General features: G+C 38.0%; 1 protein-coding gene across 10 annotated transcripts in view; it reads left to right on the forward strand.

Moving 5' to 3' along the window:
- The window catches only part of DNAJC12 (DnaJ heat shock protein family (Hsp40) member C12), a 75,399-nt gene extending 52,291 nt beyond the window's left edge, over positions 1–23,108 (forward strand). For 9 of the 10 annotated variants that reach the window (XM_030569956.1, XM_030569961.1, XM_030569957.1 and 6 more), the window contains exons 3-7: positions 4,925–5,046; positions 8,117–8,195; positions 11,013–11,152; positions 18,271–18,472; positions 21,323–23,108. In XM_030569956.1, coding sequence (XP_030425816.1) covers positions 4,969–5,046; positions 8,117–8,195; positions 11,013–11,152; positions 18,271–18,472; positions 21,323–21,417 — 594 coding nt within the window. In that variant the 5' untranslated portion in view covers positions 4,925–4,968 and the 3' untranslated portion in view covers positions 21,418–23,108. Of the gene's footprint in view, positions 1–4,737; positions 4,856–4,924; positions 5,047–8,116; positions 8,196–11,012; positions 11,153–18,270; positions 18,473–21,322 lie in introns of those variants that run through there. The other variant, XM_030569960.1, reaches the window with a different exon arrangement.
- The last annotated feature ends 444 nt before the right edge of the window (positions 23,109–23,552 follow it).

Raw genomic sequence — 23,552 nt, forward strand, 5'->3', positions numbered from 1 at the left:
TTAAGAGAATACTGTTTTGTTTTAGAGTCATATTTTAATTTAGTTGAAATAATAAGAGGTGAAATAGCTATATAGGCCTAGTATATTTTAAAAGAATTAAAACTGGATCAGTTATTTTGGAGCATATTTGTGTGTAAGACAAGATGTTAGTGCTCAAGTGGAACAAGTGTCTGACCTATTCAAGGACACGTAGGTTCTAAGGCTACATTTAAAAAAAAAACGGGTGCAAAAAATTAGGTTCCTAAATCCAAATTTAGGTCACAGTCTGTATGTGTAAAGTTAAGTATTTGTGTGTGAGTAGTACTACAGAAGTCGTTGGTTCTAATTCAGGAAAAAATGTACTGAAATCTATCCCTATTCAGGACATCACTAACTCGAAGCATGTGCTTAAATACTATCCTGAATAGATATCCTTTCCTGAATCAGGGCTATATTTTGTAAACACAACACTTCTGTCTGAATTCAGTGGAAGTGACCAAACTTTATACAGTTACTGGAAGGTCTCTACCATAGGAAGACAACAAAAACACAGAGAAAATATGTAAATAAACGCAATACAAAATTAAAGCTAGCAAGTACGGTGCATGAAATTAAAAATTCTTTCATATCACAGTTCTTGTGCCTTGTTTTTTTTTGGTTTGTTTTTTTATTTGTTTTTTTGGAGTTATTTTTGTTTTAAATTTATCCATAGTTAAGGATTCCAGTCCTCCTCCTCTGATCCTTCTTTAAGAAAAATAGCCACTGAGTTCAGTATTTCCCAAGCTCAGTGCACCAGTCTTATTTGGTAAATGAATGGAAATAAACTATTTGGAAAAACTACAAAGTACAGAATTAAACATACTAGATTTTCCTGTTTGTGCATGAAGGGCCAAATCATGGCAAAACTTCCATTGCATTCACTGGAACCAGAATTGGACCCTGTTAATTCACATATAAGTAATACTGTGTAAACAGTATTGGAGATAATATTCTGTTTATAACTGGTGAGTACAGAATTACAAATATGAGACTTCGTCATCTGTGCTAACTATGTACACTTACTTAGAAGTGTAAACAGTGTAAATCAGTGTAAATCACGTAAACAGATTTGTAGGTAACCTTTTGGCAAAACTTAATTTAGATCTTGCCATTTCCTGGTTTGTGTTGTTTCACTTTCAGATAACACTGCGTACATCTTAACAATATTTTTCTCTTTCATATCCTTTGTATTTATTACCCCTGGGACAGATTCTGCCATCTTTACTTATGTACTCCAGGAATAGCCCTACTGAAGTCTGGGACTACTTGTTGAGTAGGATATTACTTATCCTGAGTAAGAGTGGCAGAATTTTTCCCCTATTTCAGGGGTGGGCAAACTTTTTCGCCACAGGGTCACATCGGGGAATAGAAATTGTATGGGGGGCCATGAATGCTCACAAAATTGGGATTGGGGTGCATGAGGGTGTGTGGGCTCTGGGGTGGAGCTGGGGATGAGGAGTTTGAGGTATAGAAGGGTGCTCTGGGCTGGGAGTGAGGGGTTCAGAGGGTGGGAGGGGGATCAGGGCTGGAGCAGGAGTGTGGGAAAGGGTGCAGGTTCTGGCTGGGGGTGCAGGCTCTGGGGTGGGACTGGAGATGAGAGGTTTGGGGTGCAGGAGGGTTCTCCGGGCTGGGATCAAGGGGTTTGGAGAGTGGGAGGGGGATTAGGGTTGGGGCAGGGGATTGGGGCATGGGGAAATGTTCAGGGGGTGCAGGCTCCAAGCAGCGCTTACCTCAAGCGGTTCCTGGAAGCAGTGTCATGTCCCCCACTCCGGCTCCTATGCGGAGGCCTGGCCAGGTGGCTCTGAATGGTACCCTGTCTGCAGGCACTGCCCCTGCAGCTCCCATTGGAGCATGTAGGAGCTGGAGCAAGGTCATGCCGCGGCTTCTGGGAGCCGTGTGGTGCAGCCTCCAACCCAGCTCCCCAACTGGAGCGCTGGAGTGGGGCCAAGCTGTATGGTCCGGCCCCGACCCAGCACCCCAGCCGGAGTGGGACCGGAATGCCGGAGTGCAGGAGCAAGGTGCGGCTCACGGGCTGGCTTATAACGGCTTGCGGTCTGTAGTTTGGTCATCCCAGGCCTATATTTATATATGTTAATATGTTATGCTGAACTATCCTAAAGGGGTAGATTATACCTATCTCTAATGTAGCCTTACAGGGGAGAGGGTGAGAGTAAGGATTCTCCCCCCACCCCCATACACTGCTAAGGTAGAAGTGAGTCAGGCAGGAGTAGGTAGACCCATAGCTGTCTCCTGACCCCAGTGTGTTGGCCATCGGAACTGACTGGTCACAGGATGGGCATATTGATCAAGTCTCCCATTATGTCAGGGAGATTGCTGTTTACAACCCAAAACTCCCATCTTCAAAATGTTATCTCCAGCATAAAGCTATTATGTACGTTTGGCCAAGCCAAATCTGAGTGGCGCTGTGACCCTGTGCACCTAGTTGCAACATCACTCAGATTTGAAGAGGATGGGTGTAGGGCAGGGGTCCCCAACGCGGTGCCCACGGGTGCCATAGCATCTAAATGCGTCCGTGTCCTGTCCAGCAGTTGAGCATCCGCCGAAATTTGGTGGCATTTCGGTGGCGACGCCTCTGGATGACGCCGCTTGCCGCTGACAAGTGGCATCATCGAGAGGCGTCGCCGCTGAAGTGCCGCTGAATTTTTGCAGATGCTTGACTGCCGCCACGGTCCTTCGTCTGGCTCCTGCCAGACGAAAAAGGTTGGGGACCACGGGTGTAGGGGCCTATGGGCCAGTGGTATGATCACGCCAAAGCGGGAGGGAGTGCCTGAGATTGGAGGAGGAGAGTCAGACATAGGGGCCAAATCTATAGCCTTTCCACCTTACATGGCTCTCTGCAGCCCTTAATCAGCCTCTCTCTAGACTTTATTAGGAAATTGAGTACTACCACAACTCTTCTTTAAATTAATTTGAAAATGTTGTGGGTTGGTATGATGGTGGGAATTATGCTACAGGTTAACAAAGAGATGTTGTAAATTACTCTTTACAGTAGAAACTTGAGAGAGAAGGTGCCTTTTTTGAGGCAAGATGGTTCTCGGGAGCTACTACACCTATACATTGCCGCTCACAGATGGCACAGTTTAGTCTTAAATAATTACTAATGTGTGCAGTATTCCATATTTAAGAATTTAATAAAGATTTTCACCAAGAGAGCCTTTTCTTTATTATTATTGTTTGGTTCTCTACATCAACAGTTCTCAGCAGGGGTCTGTGGCCCCTGGTGGGCTGTGAGCAGGTTTCAGGGGGTCCACCAAGCAGGGCTAGCATTAGACTCACTTGGGCCAGGACAGAAAGTCAAAGGTCCACCTCCCCGAGCCCCGCCACTCAGGCCTGAAGCTGAAGCCTGAGCAGCTTAGCTGTGCAGGGCCTACTGTGGCATGGGGCCCTGGGCAATTGCCCTGCTTGCTACCCTTTAATGCCGGCCCTGGTTTTTATATTCAGAAAAACAGTTGTTGTGGCACAGATGGGGAGTGGAAGTTTTATAGCATGTTGAGGGGCCTCAGAAATAAAAAGGTTGAGAACCCCTGATCTACATCCTTCAGCTGGGAACTGGGAAGCAATTTTTCAGAACTTTGTTGATTTCTTCCAACTATTTAAAAAAACAAAAAAACCCAACAAAGCAGATAGAGTTTTCAGACTTCTCCCAAGGAGCTATATTTGTGTTTTTAACACACTAAAATGTTTTCAGTACTGATTCATGAAATTAATGTTGTCTTGTAATTGAATTAATATTTCCTTCTCTCTCTGCCATATCTACAATTCCCTATCCTAATAAACTTTCTGAAAATACAATAAAAAACTAAGGAAACTAACAATAAAACCACCTTTAGTAAGTTATGGTTGTGGAAGACCATCTGTTAATTTGGGCCTCATTACATGTATAAAGTTGGACACACATCTATGAGTCTTTGTCAGATGGAGGCCTTAATCATTAATCATATTTTAAACCTGAAGAATTTAACAACACTTGACAGTAAAATGGGTTAAAAGAAAAGTATATGTGTGTAATTCTCCAAGAAACACAGCTTGCAAGGGATTCTCAATTAGAGGTTTAAAGATCTCCACCAAGAATCTATTTATTACTCTTGAGAAATCAGAAAGTCCAGTCACCATAATCAAAGAGTGAGTACTTTATATTGTCCTCAAATAGTCTTAACATTATGGAATACAGAATTGACACAAAAAACCCTAAAACAGTGAATGTGGTGGTAATTAATTAATTTTCCTAGCCTGTGTGCTCCTAGAAAGATCAAGATGAAATCCTGGCTCTGCTGAAGTCAGTGGCAAAACTCTTAATGACTTCAGTGGGTCTCGGATTTCATTCTGCGAAAGTTAGAATCCTGTGATCATAATTTAAAGTAATTGCTATGCTCTTCCATACTTGATGCATGTTTTTCTCTTCCTAAAATTGAGGCAAAAGTTACAGTTTATAGCAGAAGAAAAATTTGTTTCAGTAGATTTAGGGTCCAGTCCAGCAAAACACTTAAGCATGTACATAGTCTCCCTGAAATCAGTAGGACGACTACTGCATAAAATTAAGCCTATGCATAAGTCATAGCATGATCCATGCCTAAAATGATAGTGAGATTTTATTTGGTATCCTGAATGCTTTTCAGTCTGAAGAGGCAGATCATACAGTAGGATAATACTTAAATTACCTTGAAAACTACAAATCCCAGAGAGCATTGCAGACACAAGGCTTGTGCAATGTTACAGTGCTCTTGTAAAGAACCAATGACAAACAGAATTCAGGAATCGGATTACATCTCAGTGTATTAAAAAGCGCTGTAGGGAGCCCTAAACCAGACTGCAAAAGGTAGTTTTCCCTGGGCTACATTTAGACAATCCTATAAGCTTTCTATTTACAGTTTATACTTTCCTCTAGGTGCGCATCCACTGTTGGGGAAAAAAGCTGTTTGACTAGTCGAAATGGATACAATTTTGAACTGCAATCTGGATGATATGGAAGATTATTACATCTTGCTAGGATGTGATGAACTATCCACGGTAAAAGAGTAATTCTGTTTTCTTTATTATGTTAATGATATGCTTTCAAGGGGAGTTTGAAGTTAATGGTTATCTGTGAATGTATGATTATTGGAAATGCAACATGTACCTGCAGAATATCTTTGAATTTCTCTTTCTCTATTAATCTCAGTAACTGTTTTCTTTGACACAATGAAGCTTTTAGAATATAGTTCATAGTAAAGATACTCTGTCATACAAAGCTGTATTGTAACATCTTGAATAGCTTATTTTTAACGTAAATAATTTGTTTATTAAGTTAGTTCCATGTGTGATGTCAGAATGCACTTTGAAACACTTATAAAATATTATTTGTAGGCTGTTATACAATATATTGATGTACTTAAAAGGTGGCAGCAGATAAGTATTGTCAGTGCAACTAGTATAAGAAATGTAAAAATGTTCTCCTCTATCAATAATTAGTAATGATATTCAGTTTCTAAGATAATCATATATCATTTTTGGAAAAATATAGTCATTGCTTGGGAGAAAAAAAAAGTGTTTAAAACGAACACACAACCCCACCCTAGCCACTCATTTCCTACTCCAAAATACTAATGTTCAAATGCTAGTTTTCTAGACTCACTTTGATAGCAGTTGCATATCATCTCATACCTTAGGATAAAATCTATCTCAAAAGCTGTTGGATGGCTGTAAATAAAACAAGAGTTCCTCTACTTCCTAAAATTGTCCTAAATTACATTTTCTAATTATGCAAATTCAGGAACATGCTAACATTTTAAAACTAGCTTCTATGTCAATTGAAGTAGTACGGGATGTTAGGCTTTTTGCTTTCTAACATTTCTGCTATAATTGTTAATATTATATATGGGTTAAATGCTTTGTTCTGCAAATGTAATTTAATACTCTATCAATGTTTTATCACTAATATAGACAAAAGTCCTTGATGTGCGCCCAAATACATATGTAAATATAGTTAGAAAAATATAGAATTCTTAATCTATTATTGAAAACAAGTGTATTTTTGGAGAGGAGTTTTAAGACATCCCAGCAGATGGCAGTACTAATTTTTTTATTTTAGCTTTATTTCAGCTTTTTTTAACAGATGAAAAAGGTTAATGCAATAATTCTGTTTTATAGCCTTGGGAAGAGATGCATATTTCAAGCACATACTGTAAACCTTTTTTAAAGTTACTTTGAAGTGAAAAATAATGTGTTGTAATAACTGCTTACCGGGTCTGAAAAGTAATCTGTTACACATTATTTATTCAGAGACGCAACCAATACTCTTTGTTTACTGTTGCCTTGTGAGTATGTCATATATGTGAGATTGTGATTCTTCTGAATACCACTATTACATGCCTATAGAAAAAACATATTTTTTTTGTATTTTTAAAACATGGCAATATTTTCAACATTTAAAATATAATTTGTATAATAAAATTGTCACCTAATGAGAACATATTGAAAATACGGGTTGAATATTTATAGCAATATAGGCTCCCATGCTTTCTCTTTCATGCATGTACAGTGGCAAGCCTACTCCTGCAGATCCCAGTTTGGGCCTTGATCCTGAAAGATGCTAAGTACTCTGATTCCAATTTTGCAAAGCACTTGAGCACATGAGTATTTCCATTCATTTCAGTGGAACTGCTCATGTAGTTAAAGTTGATTATGTGCTTTGCTGGATCAGAGCCAGCGTACTCAGCCCCTTTCAGCATCAATCCTCAAGGGAGTGGAGGAACTGAAGGGGGCAGAGGCATGACAGGGCAGTGCAGCAAAGTGCTTCCATAAAGAAGCCCCTGGCATCTTCTGAATCTGCAGGTTTGAGAGAGAGAGAGAGAGAGAGGGATGGTCAAATCTATAGCCTCCTACATCAGGAAGTGTTATTTCAGTTTAGGGGAGTCCCAGACTCCTTGGTTGGTAAAATCTATTACCCTCTCTCTATATATCTTAACATTTTTTCTTTGCTTATTTTTGTGTTATATTTAGGTCTGAAAAGAAATGAGATTACATTTTCAAAAAATAATGTTACTGTAAACCTTGTCATTTAAAATCTCTGTATATAAATAGTTTTGAGAGATGTATTGGTAACTAGTCTCTCTACTGAGTACCTAGTTCCAACAATCTGTATGTAATTGCTGTTGTTTAAAAATTAGTAATTTATTAGATTCAAAAACTGAAGACACCGTACTAATGTGCATACATAGAAAGAGTAATAGGGCAGTACAGTGCAAAGTGTAAAATCTGTAAAAGCATCATAGCTGTCTGTTGTTTTCCAGGCAATTTGCTCAGTGAAATTGGACTGACTAGTTGAATGACACAAGATTTTGCTTTAAAATAAAATCACATGATTCTTAATTCTCAATAATTCTCAGAAGTTTGTGTTACAGGGAATGAAGTGAGGGATAGAGATTTTCACAAACTGCCAAACTGAGGAAAGAACACTCTCTCTCTCTCTCTATATATATATAAGTAGTTCTTTCCTACTATATATATATAGTAACTTGCTACAAGATATCATCAGAGTTTGAGTTTCACTGGAATAGCATGTTTTAGTTGCCTGGAGCTAAATTAAGGATGCGTTAAAAGTTTTAAATTGGTCCCCAATTCCAGTTTGTTGCTGAATGAGTCCTTAGTCAGCCTGTTTCTAAAGAGTTGAATTATCATTAAAATGCTCTATCGGCACACACAGTTGCACCGATAGCTGCGCTGCTGTAGCACTTTAATGAATTATTCTGTCGGCATAGTTAATCCATCTCCCCATTAGTCTTCCAAGTGTGAACCTTTACTTACAGTTTTCTTAAAACCAAAGCGAACAGCTATGGAAAAATACATGTTCATGAAGAAAAGGGTAAAGACGGGAGTACAGAGAACAAAATTAAATTAGTGACACAGCTGTCAGATTGTTTTTGTTATATATTTTGATTATACAGGATCTTGTAAAATCAAGAGAGCAAAACACCCCCTGCTTTGAGTCTTCACCCGCCCAAAAGCCCAGTCCCAAAAACCTTTGTGTGTGTGTGTGTGTATGTGTATGTGTATGTGTGTGTATGGATTTATGTATTTTAAATGTTGATATTTTATTTAGGTTGAACAAATTCTTGCAGAGTTTAAGGTCAAAGCCCTTGAGTGTCACCCTGACAAACATCCTGGAAACCCTAAAGCTGGTATGTAGTCTTTCCTATTTAAAAACAATCTATTGCCTTAAATTATAATTAAGGCATTGAATGCAGCCTAAAACCCATCAGTAAATATTGATTCTCATTTTAATATTCTATAATTTTTACATATATGGAATGTACTCTCTTAGATGTCAAGCCTTAATATTTTGGTGTAACATTTACACAATCATGGCTATTAGAACAGGAAGACACCTGTTTGATTATCTAGTCCAGGAGTTGTCAAAATTTTTATAGGATGATGCACATTTTAAACCAGAGATTGTCTTGTGGACCACATCACCTCCCATGCATGATTGCATGGACTGTCTCCTCTCCCACTGGGAATTAAATGACATATTTGGGTTAACTACAATAATTGCTCACATGAAAAGTAACAGTAGGAAAATATTTAATGTATTTTAGCTTCTTTTAATGTAAGTTAGGAGCTGGAAATAAGGAGGACCCAGCACCATATGACAGGCCAGCTCTCTGCAGACCAACAACAAACATCAGAAATTTTGGAAATGTTGTCAGTCACGCAGATAATCTTAACCTTGCCCCCATAACAGTGCCTTGAGGAAAAACCGGATACTCTGAGACAGGTTCATTTATCCATAACCAACAGGGTCACTGTCATCAATGACCACAAACATTTTGAATGCCTGCTCTTGCCTTCTTTATGTCTATACACAATGCACAGAAAAAAATAAGATAAACAGTATATTGAAGACGATCATTCCCTACTCTTCATTAAGTTTCCACGTATTGCTAAATGTGTTGTTGGACACCAAATTAGAGCATCTATGTATACAAACATCATAGGCCCAGATCATGGAAATCATAGTACATGGAAAACCTCCCAAAACAAAGATTAATTTGAAGACAGGGTGCAACACTTAATATTGGAACTGTTTGTATAAAACCAGTTATAACAAGATAGTGCTCTGTGATGCACATTTCTGATACTCCACCCAAAAACTTTGAGGCTGATTCTGCCTCCTGCTACTCATATTGAAATCAGTGGGACTATTCTTAGAGTGAGGAACTACATGATGACTGGGATTTTCAAAGTTGTTTAAGGAAATTAGACATCCAAATCCTTTTGAAATTCCAACTCCCTTAGGCCCCTTTGAAAATCCCAGCCCATATAACTAAAGGGAGCAGAAGCAGGTCCTCTTCTCTATTCAGATTTTCTATCTGTTTAATTGGAGGCATACTGACAAACATAGTGGTAGCAACCACAGAGGAGGTTAAAGTTTGATTGGAACTACTCATAATTAAAGTTTGAGATTCTTGCTTGCACCCTTCTCCCAGAATAGTAGAGATACTACACCCAAGAGGATGAAAGAGTACTAACTGTCTACTGATACCTTCAGATGTCTTGAGAGTGGTATTAAGTTGCAGCTAGCTCTTCTTGGCTTTCTGAAATGTGAGTTGAGGCTTAATAGATTGATGGGGGAACAAAAATAAAATGGGGTGTGATTCTTCATTCTGAGAGAGCCTGAGAGGGATCCCTCCAAAATTTGTTGAAGAGTCCGCCTTTTACAAAATGATCTTAAATCCTACTTTCCAAAATATATTTAAACATACTTGAAAGTGCAACTGGATAACAGGACCAAATTCTTCAGTAAATAAACTGAGGCTACCTCATTGATTTCAGTGAGGAGACAGAGGCAGAAGTGAGACCCAAATCTGGTCCATTGCTTGGAATTTTTAGTACTAAATTGAAGTAAAAATAAATCATTTAAAAAAGAAGGGGAGCCCAAGACCCAAATAGTGGAGCAGTCCTATGTATTAAGAGCAAACAGTTTATGCTTCATTTACTTGAACAGTCTACTAAATGCCTTATATTTTCACAGCACAGTAAACAATGACTTTGTTTGATTCATTTCAATACCAGTGTATTAAAAAATAACTATCAAACTAGACAGCTTTTTACCTCCCCAAAACTGGTCACACTGGAAAAAAGAAACAGAATTAAGAAAAAAAATCCTGTGTGGTGTTTGATTTATGCATATCAGCTTTGGTTAGTGTTTGAGTTCAGCATATTTCAAAAGAAGTGTCTATTATAAACCAGAATAAATAAATAATAATAATAAGCCACTCTAATAAGGATGACTCATAGATAAAATGTAAATCTTTGTAACCTTTACACAAATAGTAACACACAGCTGCATCCTTAACAACCATTTTATAAAGAATTTTTGCTCCTGCAAGTGAAATAAGAGATCTTATTCACACAATCTGGAATTTAAGTTAATGTCTTATTACACACACAAAAGATGTGTGGTTAAGCAATGCCGTTAGCTAACCTATTCTATGCTATGTTAAGATTCTTCTGCTTGCTGCTCACGTAATGTCATTATACTTCTTTCTTACTGTCCCTTGGTGGTTCTGCTCTAACTTCCTTGCTGCTTCGGATCATGCTATGTTCCTTGTGAAATGCTGTCATGCTATTGCAATATTGGTTTTTAAACAGGGCAACACCTCGTGTTTTGCTTTGAATACCACATAATTTTGATAGCCCTCAAGTTTATAAAGCTTCTAAACCAACAGACAAAAAGGCTCCACATTTGCATTGAATTGTTCATCTGAAAGAGGGCATCAATTGTCCACTAAAGATGTTAGCTATTGAGTCAGCTAAGACTTCCACAAAGCAGTAAGCAGAACTTCCACATCCCTTCATCACTCTTTTTTTCTCTTTTTCTACCCCAACCTATGTTGCTGTTACATAGCTATTTATTGGTCATTCCTGTTCCACAAGGGAATTAATTTATTTAAAAATAAGTATTTGATGTAACGTCCTTTTGGTTTGTGTTTTAGTGGAGAATTTTCAGAAGCTGCAGCAGGCTAAAGAGATTCTTACTAACGAAGAGAGTCGAGCTTGTTATGATTACTGGCGACGAAGCAAAATTACCATTCCATTCCAGCAGTGGGAGGCTCTGAGCAACTCCATAAAAACGGTTGTTTTTTGTTTACCTAAATTTCCTGGGTATACATTAGCATTAGGAGATTAGGTAGATCTATGGGAATGGAAATTCACCCATGGGCAAAAAAGGATGGGCCAGAGATTAAGGACTGTTCATTATAACAGCCGTCTATTGTTTTTTAATCAGTTTCCCACTGTTGATCTGATGGAGGAAAGGACACTAATTAGAAACAGTGCTGCTATGTGACCAAAAATACTCCACCAAAATTGTTGCATAGCATTACGTAACAATAGTGCAGAAAAATACCCTTGAATTCATTAAAAAACCAAATGCCACAAACCGGAAGGCAATCAGATGATATAGACATTTATGAACACATATGTGATGAAACTCTCATATCTGTTTTTTGTTCTCAGGGACAATATATCAGTAGGTTTTATCTTGTATTTCTGTCATTCCCATAGCAACGTTCTCAACATTTCAAAACACTTCGGTCATTTAAAAATAATTTATTTGAGGTTGGAAGTGGCTATATGATCTTGGTTAACCAAAGAAATGTACTATGATAAAAGACTCGTGATATATTTTAAGTTAGTTTTCAGAATGATTACTGGAGGTGAAATCCTGGCCTCATTAAAGTCAATGCCATATTGTCATTGACTTCACTGGGGCCAGGATTTCAACCTAGGAAAATAAATCTTCAGTAATTTCTTTAATGAGAATATTGAATAGATTTTTACCAACAAAAAATTTAATACCATAGTACACTGCTACCTCAATATAATATGATCCGATATAACACAAATTCGGATATAATGCGGTAAAGCAGTGCTAGGAGGGGAGGCTGCGCATCTCGGTGAATCAAAGCACGTTCAATATAACACGGTTTCACCTATAATGCGGTAAGATTTTTTGGCTCCCAAGGACAGTGTTATATCAAGGTAGAGGTGTATCTGAAGTTATGTTTTTTTTCCTGTTGACTATGAGGATTTAATATGACAATCTGGAAACACCTGCATATCTCTAGTATAACCAGTTGTTTTTCCTAACAATTGATAGATTCTAACCTAATAAAAAATAATGACAAATGATATTTAAATTAATATTTTTCTAGTTCTTAAACAAATGATCTTTTCTAGTCATTTCTTTACTTTTCAGAACTGATTTTTGTTTATTTTCTAGTCTATATCAACTGCTGTTGATTTATATTTTTTATTGATGCTTGTGAAAATGAGTGAGTCATTGTTGTGTATTAATTCTGTTGATGTCACCACTGCCCTGAACACTGAGTACTACAATTTATTTTGAGAAGAAATACTCTATGAAGATAAATAATCTGGAAGATGCTAATTATGTCTGAGCGAACCAAACTATTCAGAAGTTTTGATATTTTGTCTTTGATGTGACTGCCAGGTATCAGAGGTATTAATTTGTTCTGTTCAGGCACCTTAGATGTTTTTTCCACAAACTTTATTTCCAGCTAATTATATGTAGCTATACTTGATTTTTTTTTAAATCATCTTCCTGGAATTCAAGCTCGGAAAACAGGTAAAAATATAGTGGTTTATAGTAGCAGTAGATGGCATTCATTTATGATTACATAAAACACAATTACATTAGTGTAGTTGTACATGCAAATTAATACAGTGAGTGAAGCTTTTTGAACACTGTTTTTATCATCAGTGTGTAAACTTCAGATAACATGGAGTAATACAGTGTGGGAGATCTTTCCAGCATAATTTACAAGCCTCTCAATGTCAGAATTAGCAGCATCTATCCTGGCCCCTCTATTTACATCAGTCTGGGAAAGGGAAAAAGTGCCAGATGAGTGGACCAATGGGGTTATAGTGAAGATACCAAAGGAAGGAACTCTCAATGATTGTAATAACTGGCTTGGTATCATACTTTTGTCTGTGCCAAACAAAGTATTGTTAAGATCATAGTTCAGCATATATCAGAGGCAGTTGATAGCGTTCTGAGAAAATAGCAAGCTGATTTTCGGAAAGGGCATAGATGCATAGACCAGATCTTCACTCTACGAAATATAATAGAACAGTGCTTAGAATGGCAACAGCAACGCTACATAAACTTCGTAGACTTTGAGAAGGCTTTTGATAGCATTCACAGGACCAGCCTATGGCGCATTCTGCTGGCATATGGAATTCCTTTCTGTATAATCAGCATCATCAAAAGATTCTGTTTCAACTTTACATGCAGTGCTGATCACAGTGAGCTCAGTTTTGAAGTCAAAACAAGAGTATGTCAAGGGTGTGTCATGTCTGCAATCCTTTTCAACATTCCCATTGACTGTGGTGTACAACAGAAGACATGCCAAGAGGCATTAAATGGACACTGTTATCCCTTGAAGGTCTGAATTTCGCAGATGATGTCGCTCTCCTATCACATAACCAACACCATCTACAAGAAAAAACAACTCAACTCAACACATTCAGCCAGCAAATTGGACTGAAAATCAACGGCAATAAAACAGATATCATGACCTTTAGTATTGCCACCATCACCAGTATGGATAGAGGATCATGTTCTCACCAATGTAGAAACATTTACATACTTGGGCAGCACCATCAGCCAGAATGGTGGAACAAGCCAGAACATCTAGAACAAAATCAGTAAAGCCAGGAACACCTTCAGGAGCTTAAATACAGTCTGGAAATCATGAAAATACAGCACCTACACCAAACTCAAGATTTATCAGAGTTATGTACTTTCAACACTACTTTATAGTGCAGAATGCTTGGGAATGAGAAAGTATGACATGTCCAAACTGTCTTCATTTCATACAACCTGACTCAGAAAAATCCTCTGTATCTTTTGACCCAGAACAATCTCAAACCAAGATCTACTGACACGGTGCAGCCAAGAGGATCTGAGCACCATCATTACCAGGAGGCGTTAGAGATGGGTGGGTCATGTGCTTCGAATGAAAACTGATTTCATCACCAGAGTAGCAATAAGATGGACACCTGAAGGCAAGCAAAAACAAGGCCAGCCAAAAACAACATGGCAAAGAGCTGTGGAAGCCGAGCTGAAAAACCTGGGGCACAGCTGGGGAACCACTGAAAGACTTGTCAGAAACAGACAGGAGTGGAGGAGCTTCATCACTGCCCTAAATGTAATAGGAACATGATGATGATGAAATGTCAGAAGATGTCTTACAGTTATCAAGTGCAAAGTATTAAAAAATGTGCAACATTCAGGGCTTGGCATAGCCTCTATCCCTTGAAAGAATTGTAAAGAATACATTATTTGGAAGATACAGATAAGCTGAGATGCAGAAATATTAACACATTTCAGCAGTAGACTCTCTATTACTGCAAGATCTAAAATAAGCAGTACAAATTATGATAAGGAGGTAAATGTCATGTTTTTAAGGGCACCCATTCTAAGTTATTCTCCTGTCTTGTGCTGCATTTACTTAATGTAACAAATTCATTGGTCCTTGAAAGGTTTCTTTCCACAAATTATATAGTAGTTCTGTCAACTCCCTCAACACCACCTTGGTTTTACAGTGGAAGACATTAAAATAATTGACATATGCCAACTGTTACCAGCCTTTTTAGGTCAAACAAGGGAAAAGATTTAATGGCAATAGAATAACATGATTAGGAAGAATCAAAACCAAAGTAAACTAGTAGCATATTCCCATCTTTACAAATGGACCAAAATTCTAAATACAGCACATGGAGAGCTTTACTAAATAGACTGTTTGTTTCAAATTGAATCTGTTATTTGCTCAGTCCAAGTGGGTATCACTCACAGATCAGAAGAAATTTTGTTCTCTTTCTGCCTGTTTACTTGCCTTTCTGCTCCTCTACATACCATAGAATCAGAGATAAATTTTAAACCCTTTGGGACGCCTCTTTGGCCTGATATCTTATATATTATACAGCTGTCAAGTGACCACTGTTTTAATTTCTGACCCTTGTGAAACCATCAATAGTCCATAGTTTCAGAAAAGAAGAGAGAGAGAGAGAGAATTATTTTCCATTGGTACTTAGATTATTTTAACAACAAACAACAACAGTGATATATGAACACAAAAACATTTCAGGTGCATTTTCTACCTCAAATTTAAATTTTATTTATTTGAACATTTAGTTTGGATGTGTGAGATGACACTTAAAAAAATCACTGCAGGCCTCCCTGTGAATCTGTATCCTCTTGTCTGAACATCACACCAGCAGCAGCATCCAAAGGTTATTTCTGGCACTTCTTGTGCTTTGTATTTTTGGTAGTGATCTAGACATTGCATTTCTAATGAATACTTTTTGGAAATCTTTTTCTCAGAGAAATAAAGGAGAGAATTCCCCAATACACAATGTTAAAATCTCGTTATAAAAATAAATTAAACCACCACTCTCCTTCTCTACACAATAATTTCCCTAATAGTTATGTCAAAGCAGGGGAATATTGCTTCAAGTATGGAATAGGTAACAGCAATAGATTAACTCTTAAAGAACAAAATTTCTGGTCAGCTAACTACAACTCCTAAGAGCTTTTAAGCTCTCAAAGCTCCATATTGCCACACAGATTGTCAGGAGTTGTAATTCAGCTCCATCCTAGGAAGACCAGTTGGCTCAGCAAACAGCACAAGTTACGTTATTCATCCATCAGAGACTTGGTGGAGTATCTGAAAGGGCCAGAAGAAACCCAGGATTTAGATCCACCAAGAGGAGGAAATTTTATCATTGCCTTCAGTGGGTTTACGATTTCCTGGTATGGCTGCATTTTCTTTTTTAATGAAGCAGAAGAGCAAAATATCACCATTTTCCTTGAAAGGTCTTATGTAGACACCCCCTCTGCCCTGACCTCTGGAAAGAAAACTGTATCCATGAAAAACTGTCTTTAAGTTTTCCTTGTAAGTTGAGGAAAACCTACACTTTTTTAAAAATTATGTATGTTTGAATTATATATGTATATAAAGCTATTGATATGCTTGGTGCTTTGCAGACAGACATTCTCAGGATTTTTCCACAAATTTTGCTGGTGGGAATTTTTTTTTGCATATATCTACTAGGTCCCAGTTGTGCAATATCCTGATCACCCTCAATTAAATTAACATGAATGTGAATTGAGAATATATAGTACCATGCACGACTGGGTCCTACTAGAGGTGAGCAAACAAATTATCCTGCAAACAAATGTTGTGAAAAAATGTCTGAGACTATTTGCCTATAAAGCATCATACATAAGTATATATGGATTGGAGGATCAGTCCTTCCAAGCTTGATTCAATTCCAGTTAAAGTCAGTAGGAGTATTTCCATGGACTATAGTGGGAGTTAGATCGAAGTAACACTTCCAGAAATGCCTTAGTCCAATTTTTAAAAGTGACTAAGCTCTGAAATGCCTGTTACTTTTGAAATGGGACTAAGATTTTAAATCTCCTAGGTGCTCTTGAAAAGTTTACTGAGCAGATGGTGAGCAAAATATATTAATACCTTAGAATTATTTGCTGCATCTCCACTTGTCCTCCTTCATCCCTATCCAAATGTAACTATAGAATCTAGATGAACATCACTGTAACAATGCTGGTTTTGGTGGGACCCAACTTAGAGTGCCAATTCAGGACAAATTGCTTAAAGCAGGGCAGTTACAGCCCAAGGCTGGAGTTTTTTCACCTCCAAGGCAAAGCAAACCAGCCAGAGAGGACTTTGGTTTTACCCCACTGGCTAATCACAAGTCACACAAGCAATTCCCTTAGACATTCCAGTTTTCTAGTATCACCACCAGTACCCCTCGTTATGGAGATGAATGGTTATGAAAACCAATACCCCAATAAAAGAAACAAAAGGTTCTTTCGATCCCAAAGGACCAAGCCCCAGACCTAGGTCAATATACAAATCAGATCTTACCCACAAATCATGCTGTTGCCAGTCCTTTAGAATCTAAAGGTTTATTCATAGAAGAAAAAAGATATAGGTGAAAGCTAGAATTGGTTACATGGAATCAATTACACACAATAATGGCAAAGTTCTTGGTTCAGGCTTGTAAGCAGTGATAGAATAAACTGCAGGTTCAAATCAAGTCTCTGAAGTACATCCACAGCTGCGATGGGTCAACAGTCCTTTGTGTAGAGCTTCTGTTTGTAGCAAAGTCCCTCCAGAGGTAAAAGGCAGGATTGAAGACCAGATGGAGATGAGGCATCAGCCTTTTATAGTTGCTTTCAGGTATAAGAACACCTCTTTGTTCTTACTGTGGAAAATTACAGCAAAATGGAGTTTGGAGTCACATGGGCACTTCATTGCTGAGTCACAAGGTGTATCTGCATAGCTGATGGTCCAGAGCTGACACCAACTTGTCTGGAGTGTCACCCGGAAGCATAGCATAAGTTTGAAATACAGACAGTATAGAGCCAATATTCATAATTTCAACTACAAAAATGATACACACATACAGATTGCATAATCATAACCAGCAAATCATAACTTCCCATAGACACCTCAACCTTTGAATAACGTTTGCTACAAATATATAACAGTGGTTGCAACAATGATCTATATGGTTACAGATTATGTCAATAACGTCACAATCACCCAAGCTACTCAACTGCTAATTCCAAAATTCAGTTTCATTTTCCTAATGATCTGTAATTTCCAGAAAGCCTTTTTATAGCATTCTAGAGCAGTGGTTCAGCTAGAGGTCCAGGAACTCCTGTGGGGCTGCGAGCAGGTTTCAGGGGGTCCACCAAGCAGGGCCAGCATTAGACTTGCTGGGACCTAGGGTAGAAAGCCAGAACCCCGCCACATGAGTCTGAATCCCAGGGCCCTGAGCCCTGCCACTTGGGGTTAAAGCTGAAGCCTGAGCAACATAGCTTCACCGGGGGCCCTGTGGCATAGGGCCCCAAGCAATTGCCCTGCTTGCTACCCCCTAACACTGGCCCTGGCTTTTATATGCAGAAAAGCAGTTATTGTGGCACAAGTGGGCCGTGGAGTTTTTATAGCATGGGCGGGGGGCTCTGAAAGAAAAAGGTTGAGAATCCATGTTCTAGAGCATACTTCTGTTAGTTAAAAAGAATAAATCTATGTAACTGCACACTGAATCCTTTAAAGTAGAAAACTAGCCTATGTTATGTTTAAACTCTAATATACAACTTAGATTTGTCCATTTGTTATTTTTAATTTTTTTTAGTCAATGCACTGGGCTGTCAGAAGTAAAAAAGAGCCAATGCTGGAAGCACCTGAGCTAAATAATAGCAGCAACATAACTAATGACACTTGGGCCCAACAGACTGAAAACAATAAAGATGGATTGTCAGCTGAGAGAAGGGAGCAAGATGATGCTGAGACTTCTGATGAGAAGCCACAATCACCAAAGAGTCCAGACTCTCCAAGTAAGTGGAATCAGTAATGTGACAGATTTCAGTGTCCAGGCATTTTACCTGATACTAAAGTTTTTACTCATGGAAAACTCCCATCTAATTAAGTGGGAGTTTGCTTGAGTCTGATGTTCAGGACTGGGCCTTAAAGGATAAACTGAATAAGAAATGGGTGACTACATAATTTTTTTCAATAATTCCCATTTCCTTACTTTCCTTTACATTTGCATATGTCTTATTACTTGGTGTGCACCTGTAAGAATATTAGACAGAGAACATGATTTTCGGAACTGTGAGTACAATTAATGTGATCGCTCATGCAGTTGGCCACTTGTATGCATAGAACATAACTAAGATGACTTCACATTCAAGTAACTGCATATGTACAATTTTGAAAATCAGGGCCTGAGAGGTGCAAATTGCAATACTAAGGATTCCAATTGTTGCAGACTCTTAATTTAACTAGCTATCTCAATTAGGGCCCCGTTTTATACCACTTGTGTCCTGGATTTTGATGTAATTTATTACAGAACTGTATAACAACTTTTTCATCCAAAAGAGGCAAATTTTGATATTCTTCTGTCTATAAAATATTACAAATCCTAGACCAAGTTCAAGTTATGTCTCTCTCAACGTGGCCCGTGATTTCAGCCTCCACTGCTCACTTGTTAAATTTTCAAACAAGCACTTTTTGTGCTTTCTCTTATGCTGCCCCTCTGGCTTGGAAGGAGCTTCCAGCGAACATCTGCAAAGCTGCATCACAATCCTCCTTCAAAAATCTCCTTTAAACTCTCTCTTTCTGTCATGACTACAAAAAAACTTGACCGTAGTTAGACTGCTGGTGTTCTGAGATCACTGCCTATCATGCTGATCAGTATTGTCTTATTGTTTCCTTGTTCCTCCCTGTCTGTCTATCTATCTGTTGTCTCTTGTCAGATACTTAGATTGTAAACCCTTTGGAGCAAGGATATCTTGTGTGTTTTGTACAGAGCAGTGGGGTCCTGGTCCATGATTAGGGCTCCTCAGTGCTACATGCAATATAAATTAATAATCTAGTTTTGTGGTATTTTCTGCGCTAAACATTTAGGGGCTAACTAACTTCTCATTTACACTAATGCCCTTTTACACTGCTCTCGCAATGTACATGAGTGGTAAAGTGGGTATAAATGACATTTACACCTAATTCCAGGACCTTTTACACTTCTGAAGAAGTATACAGGGGGTCTTAGTGTAAAGAAAAACTCAGTCTGTAAACTTTTTAAAAAACCTAAAGGCATAAATTGGAACTAGGCAACTCTGAACTTATTCTGAGTCCCATTAATTCTTCCACTGCAGAAATTAATACATCTTTTAGTTATTAAAATAGTGACTGTGCTTGGTTCTGTATAAAAACACAGAAGATGACCTATTCCTTGTCTCAAAGAGTTTGTTTATTTTGTTAGAGGGGCTCTATCATGCTAGATCAATACAGACTCTCTTTTCTTTTTGTTTGATCCTGCAGTGGTTTCATAACTCTGGGTTTAGGCCATCACAGAACAGCAAGTGATTATAATGTAAGAAAGTACTGCCTGATCAAACAGGAAGTGAGGTAGAGCTGTGAGGGATTAAACTCTTGTTTAAAAACAGACATCTTTGGAATGTAGCAAATACGATAAGAAAATTTTATACACATGAAGTATAACTGGAGTTACATTTAACATTAGACAAATGATGCTCTTTAAAAGTTTAGCAGACTATAATATTTGCCATTTTAAGTCATAAGTTAAGGCTGTTGGACTTTAATACATTAATATATTATTAATATATTACTGTGCAAAGATGTTTTGATTTCCAAATTTTGGGGTTGTTTTTTATTTATTTTTTAAATAATTTCAGTTTTGTCTTTTTCTGATGTACTAGGTAAGTGATTCTCAAACTTTTGTACTGGTGACCCCTTTCAAGTAGCAAGCCTCTGAGTGTGACCCCCCCTTATAAATTAAAAACACTTTTTAATATATTTAACAGCATTATAAATGCTGGATGCAAAGCGGGGTTTGGGGTGGAGGCTGACAGCTCGCAACCCCCCATGTAATAACCTTGCAACCCCCTGAGGGGTCCCAGCCCCCCAGTTTGAGAACCCTTGTATTAGGTAGTCTCTGATAAAAGTTCTGATTAGATGGATTTAAATAAGTTGCATGGCCTTCTTTCATCAAGGAGTATTATGTTATAATAAACTACTATAAGGCTTCCTTTCACATCAGTTATGTTTTAGAACTTACTTGGATTGTTAAGCATATCTGAAAGACTTCCTCTGTAACATCCTTGTGGAGTGTCAAAGGGCTCATGTTTTTTGTTTTCCATATATATTGATACACACAAGTTATTTTCATATAGATGAGAACATAAGAATGACTATACTGGCTCAGACCAGTAGTCCATCTAGCACAGTATCCTGTCTTCTGACAGTGGCCAGTGCTAGATGCTTCAGAGGGAATGAACAGAACAGACTCATTGCCCATATTTGCTCAGTTTGTTAATAGTTTATGTCCAGATGACACCTTTGTTCTCTCTCTCTCTCTCTCCCCTTCTCTCCCTCCTCCCCTGGTCAAAGACTGAAACTTCATGCTAAAGACCTACATTTGACTTATATTTTAGTCACAGTAATCAAGACCTACTTTAGCCTAAGTGGGTGAGGTAATATCTTTCATTGGACCAACTTCTGTTGGTGAGAGAGAGTCCAATAAAAGATATTACCATACCCACATTTTCTCTCTAATATTCTGGGACTGACATGGCTACAACTACACTATAACTACGTTAGCCTCGTCAGTTTTAAATGTTTCTTTTAATAATTAATTTCCTCTCCCCTTTTTTCTTTTTTCATAGGATTTTTAGATGCAAATTGCTCGCACTTGCGTTTCCGCTGGTCAGGTGATGCCCCTTCAGAGCTTCTGAGGAAGTTCAGAAACTATGAAATATAAAGTATGAGCCCAAAATACCTGAGAGCATGGAATCATCTGCTCAACAGTGCAGTATTTTTTGTCCATGATTAAAACTTGTTTGTATCTTGTGCCTGTTCACCATTATTTGAATGTTCAATGATGTGGCTTTGTAATATTGATCTGTTATCATGCTTTGTATAAGTATTTTAGGTGGAAGAAATTTTGAGAGGGCGAGGCACTATCTTTATTCAGTATTAGCATAAGTAACAATTATATGCATAAAGTGGTCCAGTGTTTTATATCAGTTTCCTGTGTTCTTCTTTAGTATACAACCAGAAGGCTTTTCTGTCCATGTTAAACATATAGAATGTATTGTGCGTATATACTTCTTGCAGGATGTAGAACTCATGGTATTAAAAAATAATCTCCCAAACCTGAATGCCAATGAATTTTAAATATAGCTGTGTGCATTTCTAAATTAGATATTTTGGGCCTGATATTCCATTGCCTTGCACATTGTGCAGTCATTCAGGCCTATGCACAGTGGATGTAAAACAAGTGTAAATAATTGGAGAGTTTCGACTTGGTAATGTTCTGCACTGATGTTAGTGACTAAATGAGATAGTGGAAAACCAGGCCCATTAAGTTTTAACATGAGCAACAATTAATATGAAACACTTCGATTCTTTGGGCAATGTTGCAAATTTTTAAGACTGTATTTATTTATTTTGCATTATTTACTTCCTTGTCACAGCCTGACCTATATACAGGATATAATGATAGCAGTAAAATGGATTTGTGGATTGAAGGTGTTTTGTCTGTTGAGTGACCAGCTAACTTTACAGCAACAAAATTAAGTTTCTGTAGGATATATACATAAATATTGACTATTCTTTTAATTTCTTGGATCCAGATCATACCCTGGAGTTTCCTGCCTGCCATCTCTTCAAATGGGGGGAGTTTTGAGGGGGGCCAAACGGAAGAGAAAGTGTGAAATCTCCTCAAAACCCATGAATCTTTGGGAGCTTCAGGGAAGGGTAACCCCAGATCAACAGAGACAAAGATGTCTCCTGTATCTGTGCTTGTACAGGGAAACCAGCTAGCTCAGTCACCCTGTGGTTAGCAGCTGCCAAGGAAATCTTATCTAAATATTATGATTATTGTATCAGATAATTCTTTGGTCAATAGTTGCAATACAACTGTGGAGTTATTTTTGTGTTATGCAAAATAAATTACCATTAATGCCATTCACATTGTAGCTCTGTAGTCGTGGCACAAATGAAAAAACTTATATGGAACTGGGAACATGCTGATAGTCCCAAAGCTTGTTAGATATAAATGGCAAGTTAATAGTTAAAAAATGTCATCTGATGAACAGATTAAAGCTGAATGCAAATAATGTCATTAAAAATTCCAGTCTCAGTAAAATTAAGGGGTGAGCACAATTGTTTCCTGTTTGCCATTTTGTTCTCAGAATATGATGATAGCCACAGGTTCAATAATAGTAGAAAGTGGCATGGATGACTAATACGGTTATTGAGAAGCTTTAATTTCCTGAAGGCAAACACTGTTACTTTCCACTTTCATATCCATAAATGAGGAGAAACTAAGATTGCTGGGGATGCAGTGAGTGAAGATGTTATAAAGTTGATGCAATGACATAGCAAATGATAAAAGGACTCACAATAAAGGCTTCAGTCAGTTTCAGATGCTGTGATATGCATCAGTTAGTTCTGTGTTGGATATTATTATTGCTTCTCAGCATCGATACTATCTGTGTCATCAGAGCCATTAAGAGTCTCGCCAGCAGCAGGAGTGCAATAATTTGGCCCATTTCCTCTTCTTCCTTGTTTGTTATCTCTTCTGTGTTGACATGGAGCAGACCAGCTGCTCTGTTTTTCCCCTGTCAGTCTCTGGACTACTGCAGTGGTGACCAACTGGCTGAGTCCTCCTCCCTCCATTGCTTCCTGACATTCCTGGGCCTGATTTTTCACCGCCTTACACCTTGTGTAGCCATTTACCACCACATCAATAACATGTTAATGACTACAGAAGGAGTAAGTCAACAGAGAATCAGGACTGCAATCTGCAAGACTGATGTATTTTGGCATCACTCCACTGAAGTAAATGGAGCTATGTTGATTTTCATTCCCGATGAACTGGTGAGTGGTCTG

This window comes from Gopherus evgoodei, chromosome 7 (assembly GCF_007399415.2).
Source record: "Gopherus evgoodei ecotype Sinaloan lineage chromosome 7, rGopEvg1_v1.p, whole genome shotgun sequence".
Taxonomy (NCBI): Eukaryota; Metazoa; Chordata; order Testudines; family Testudinidae; genus Gopherus; species Gopherus evgoodei.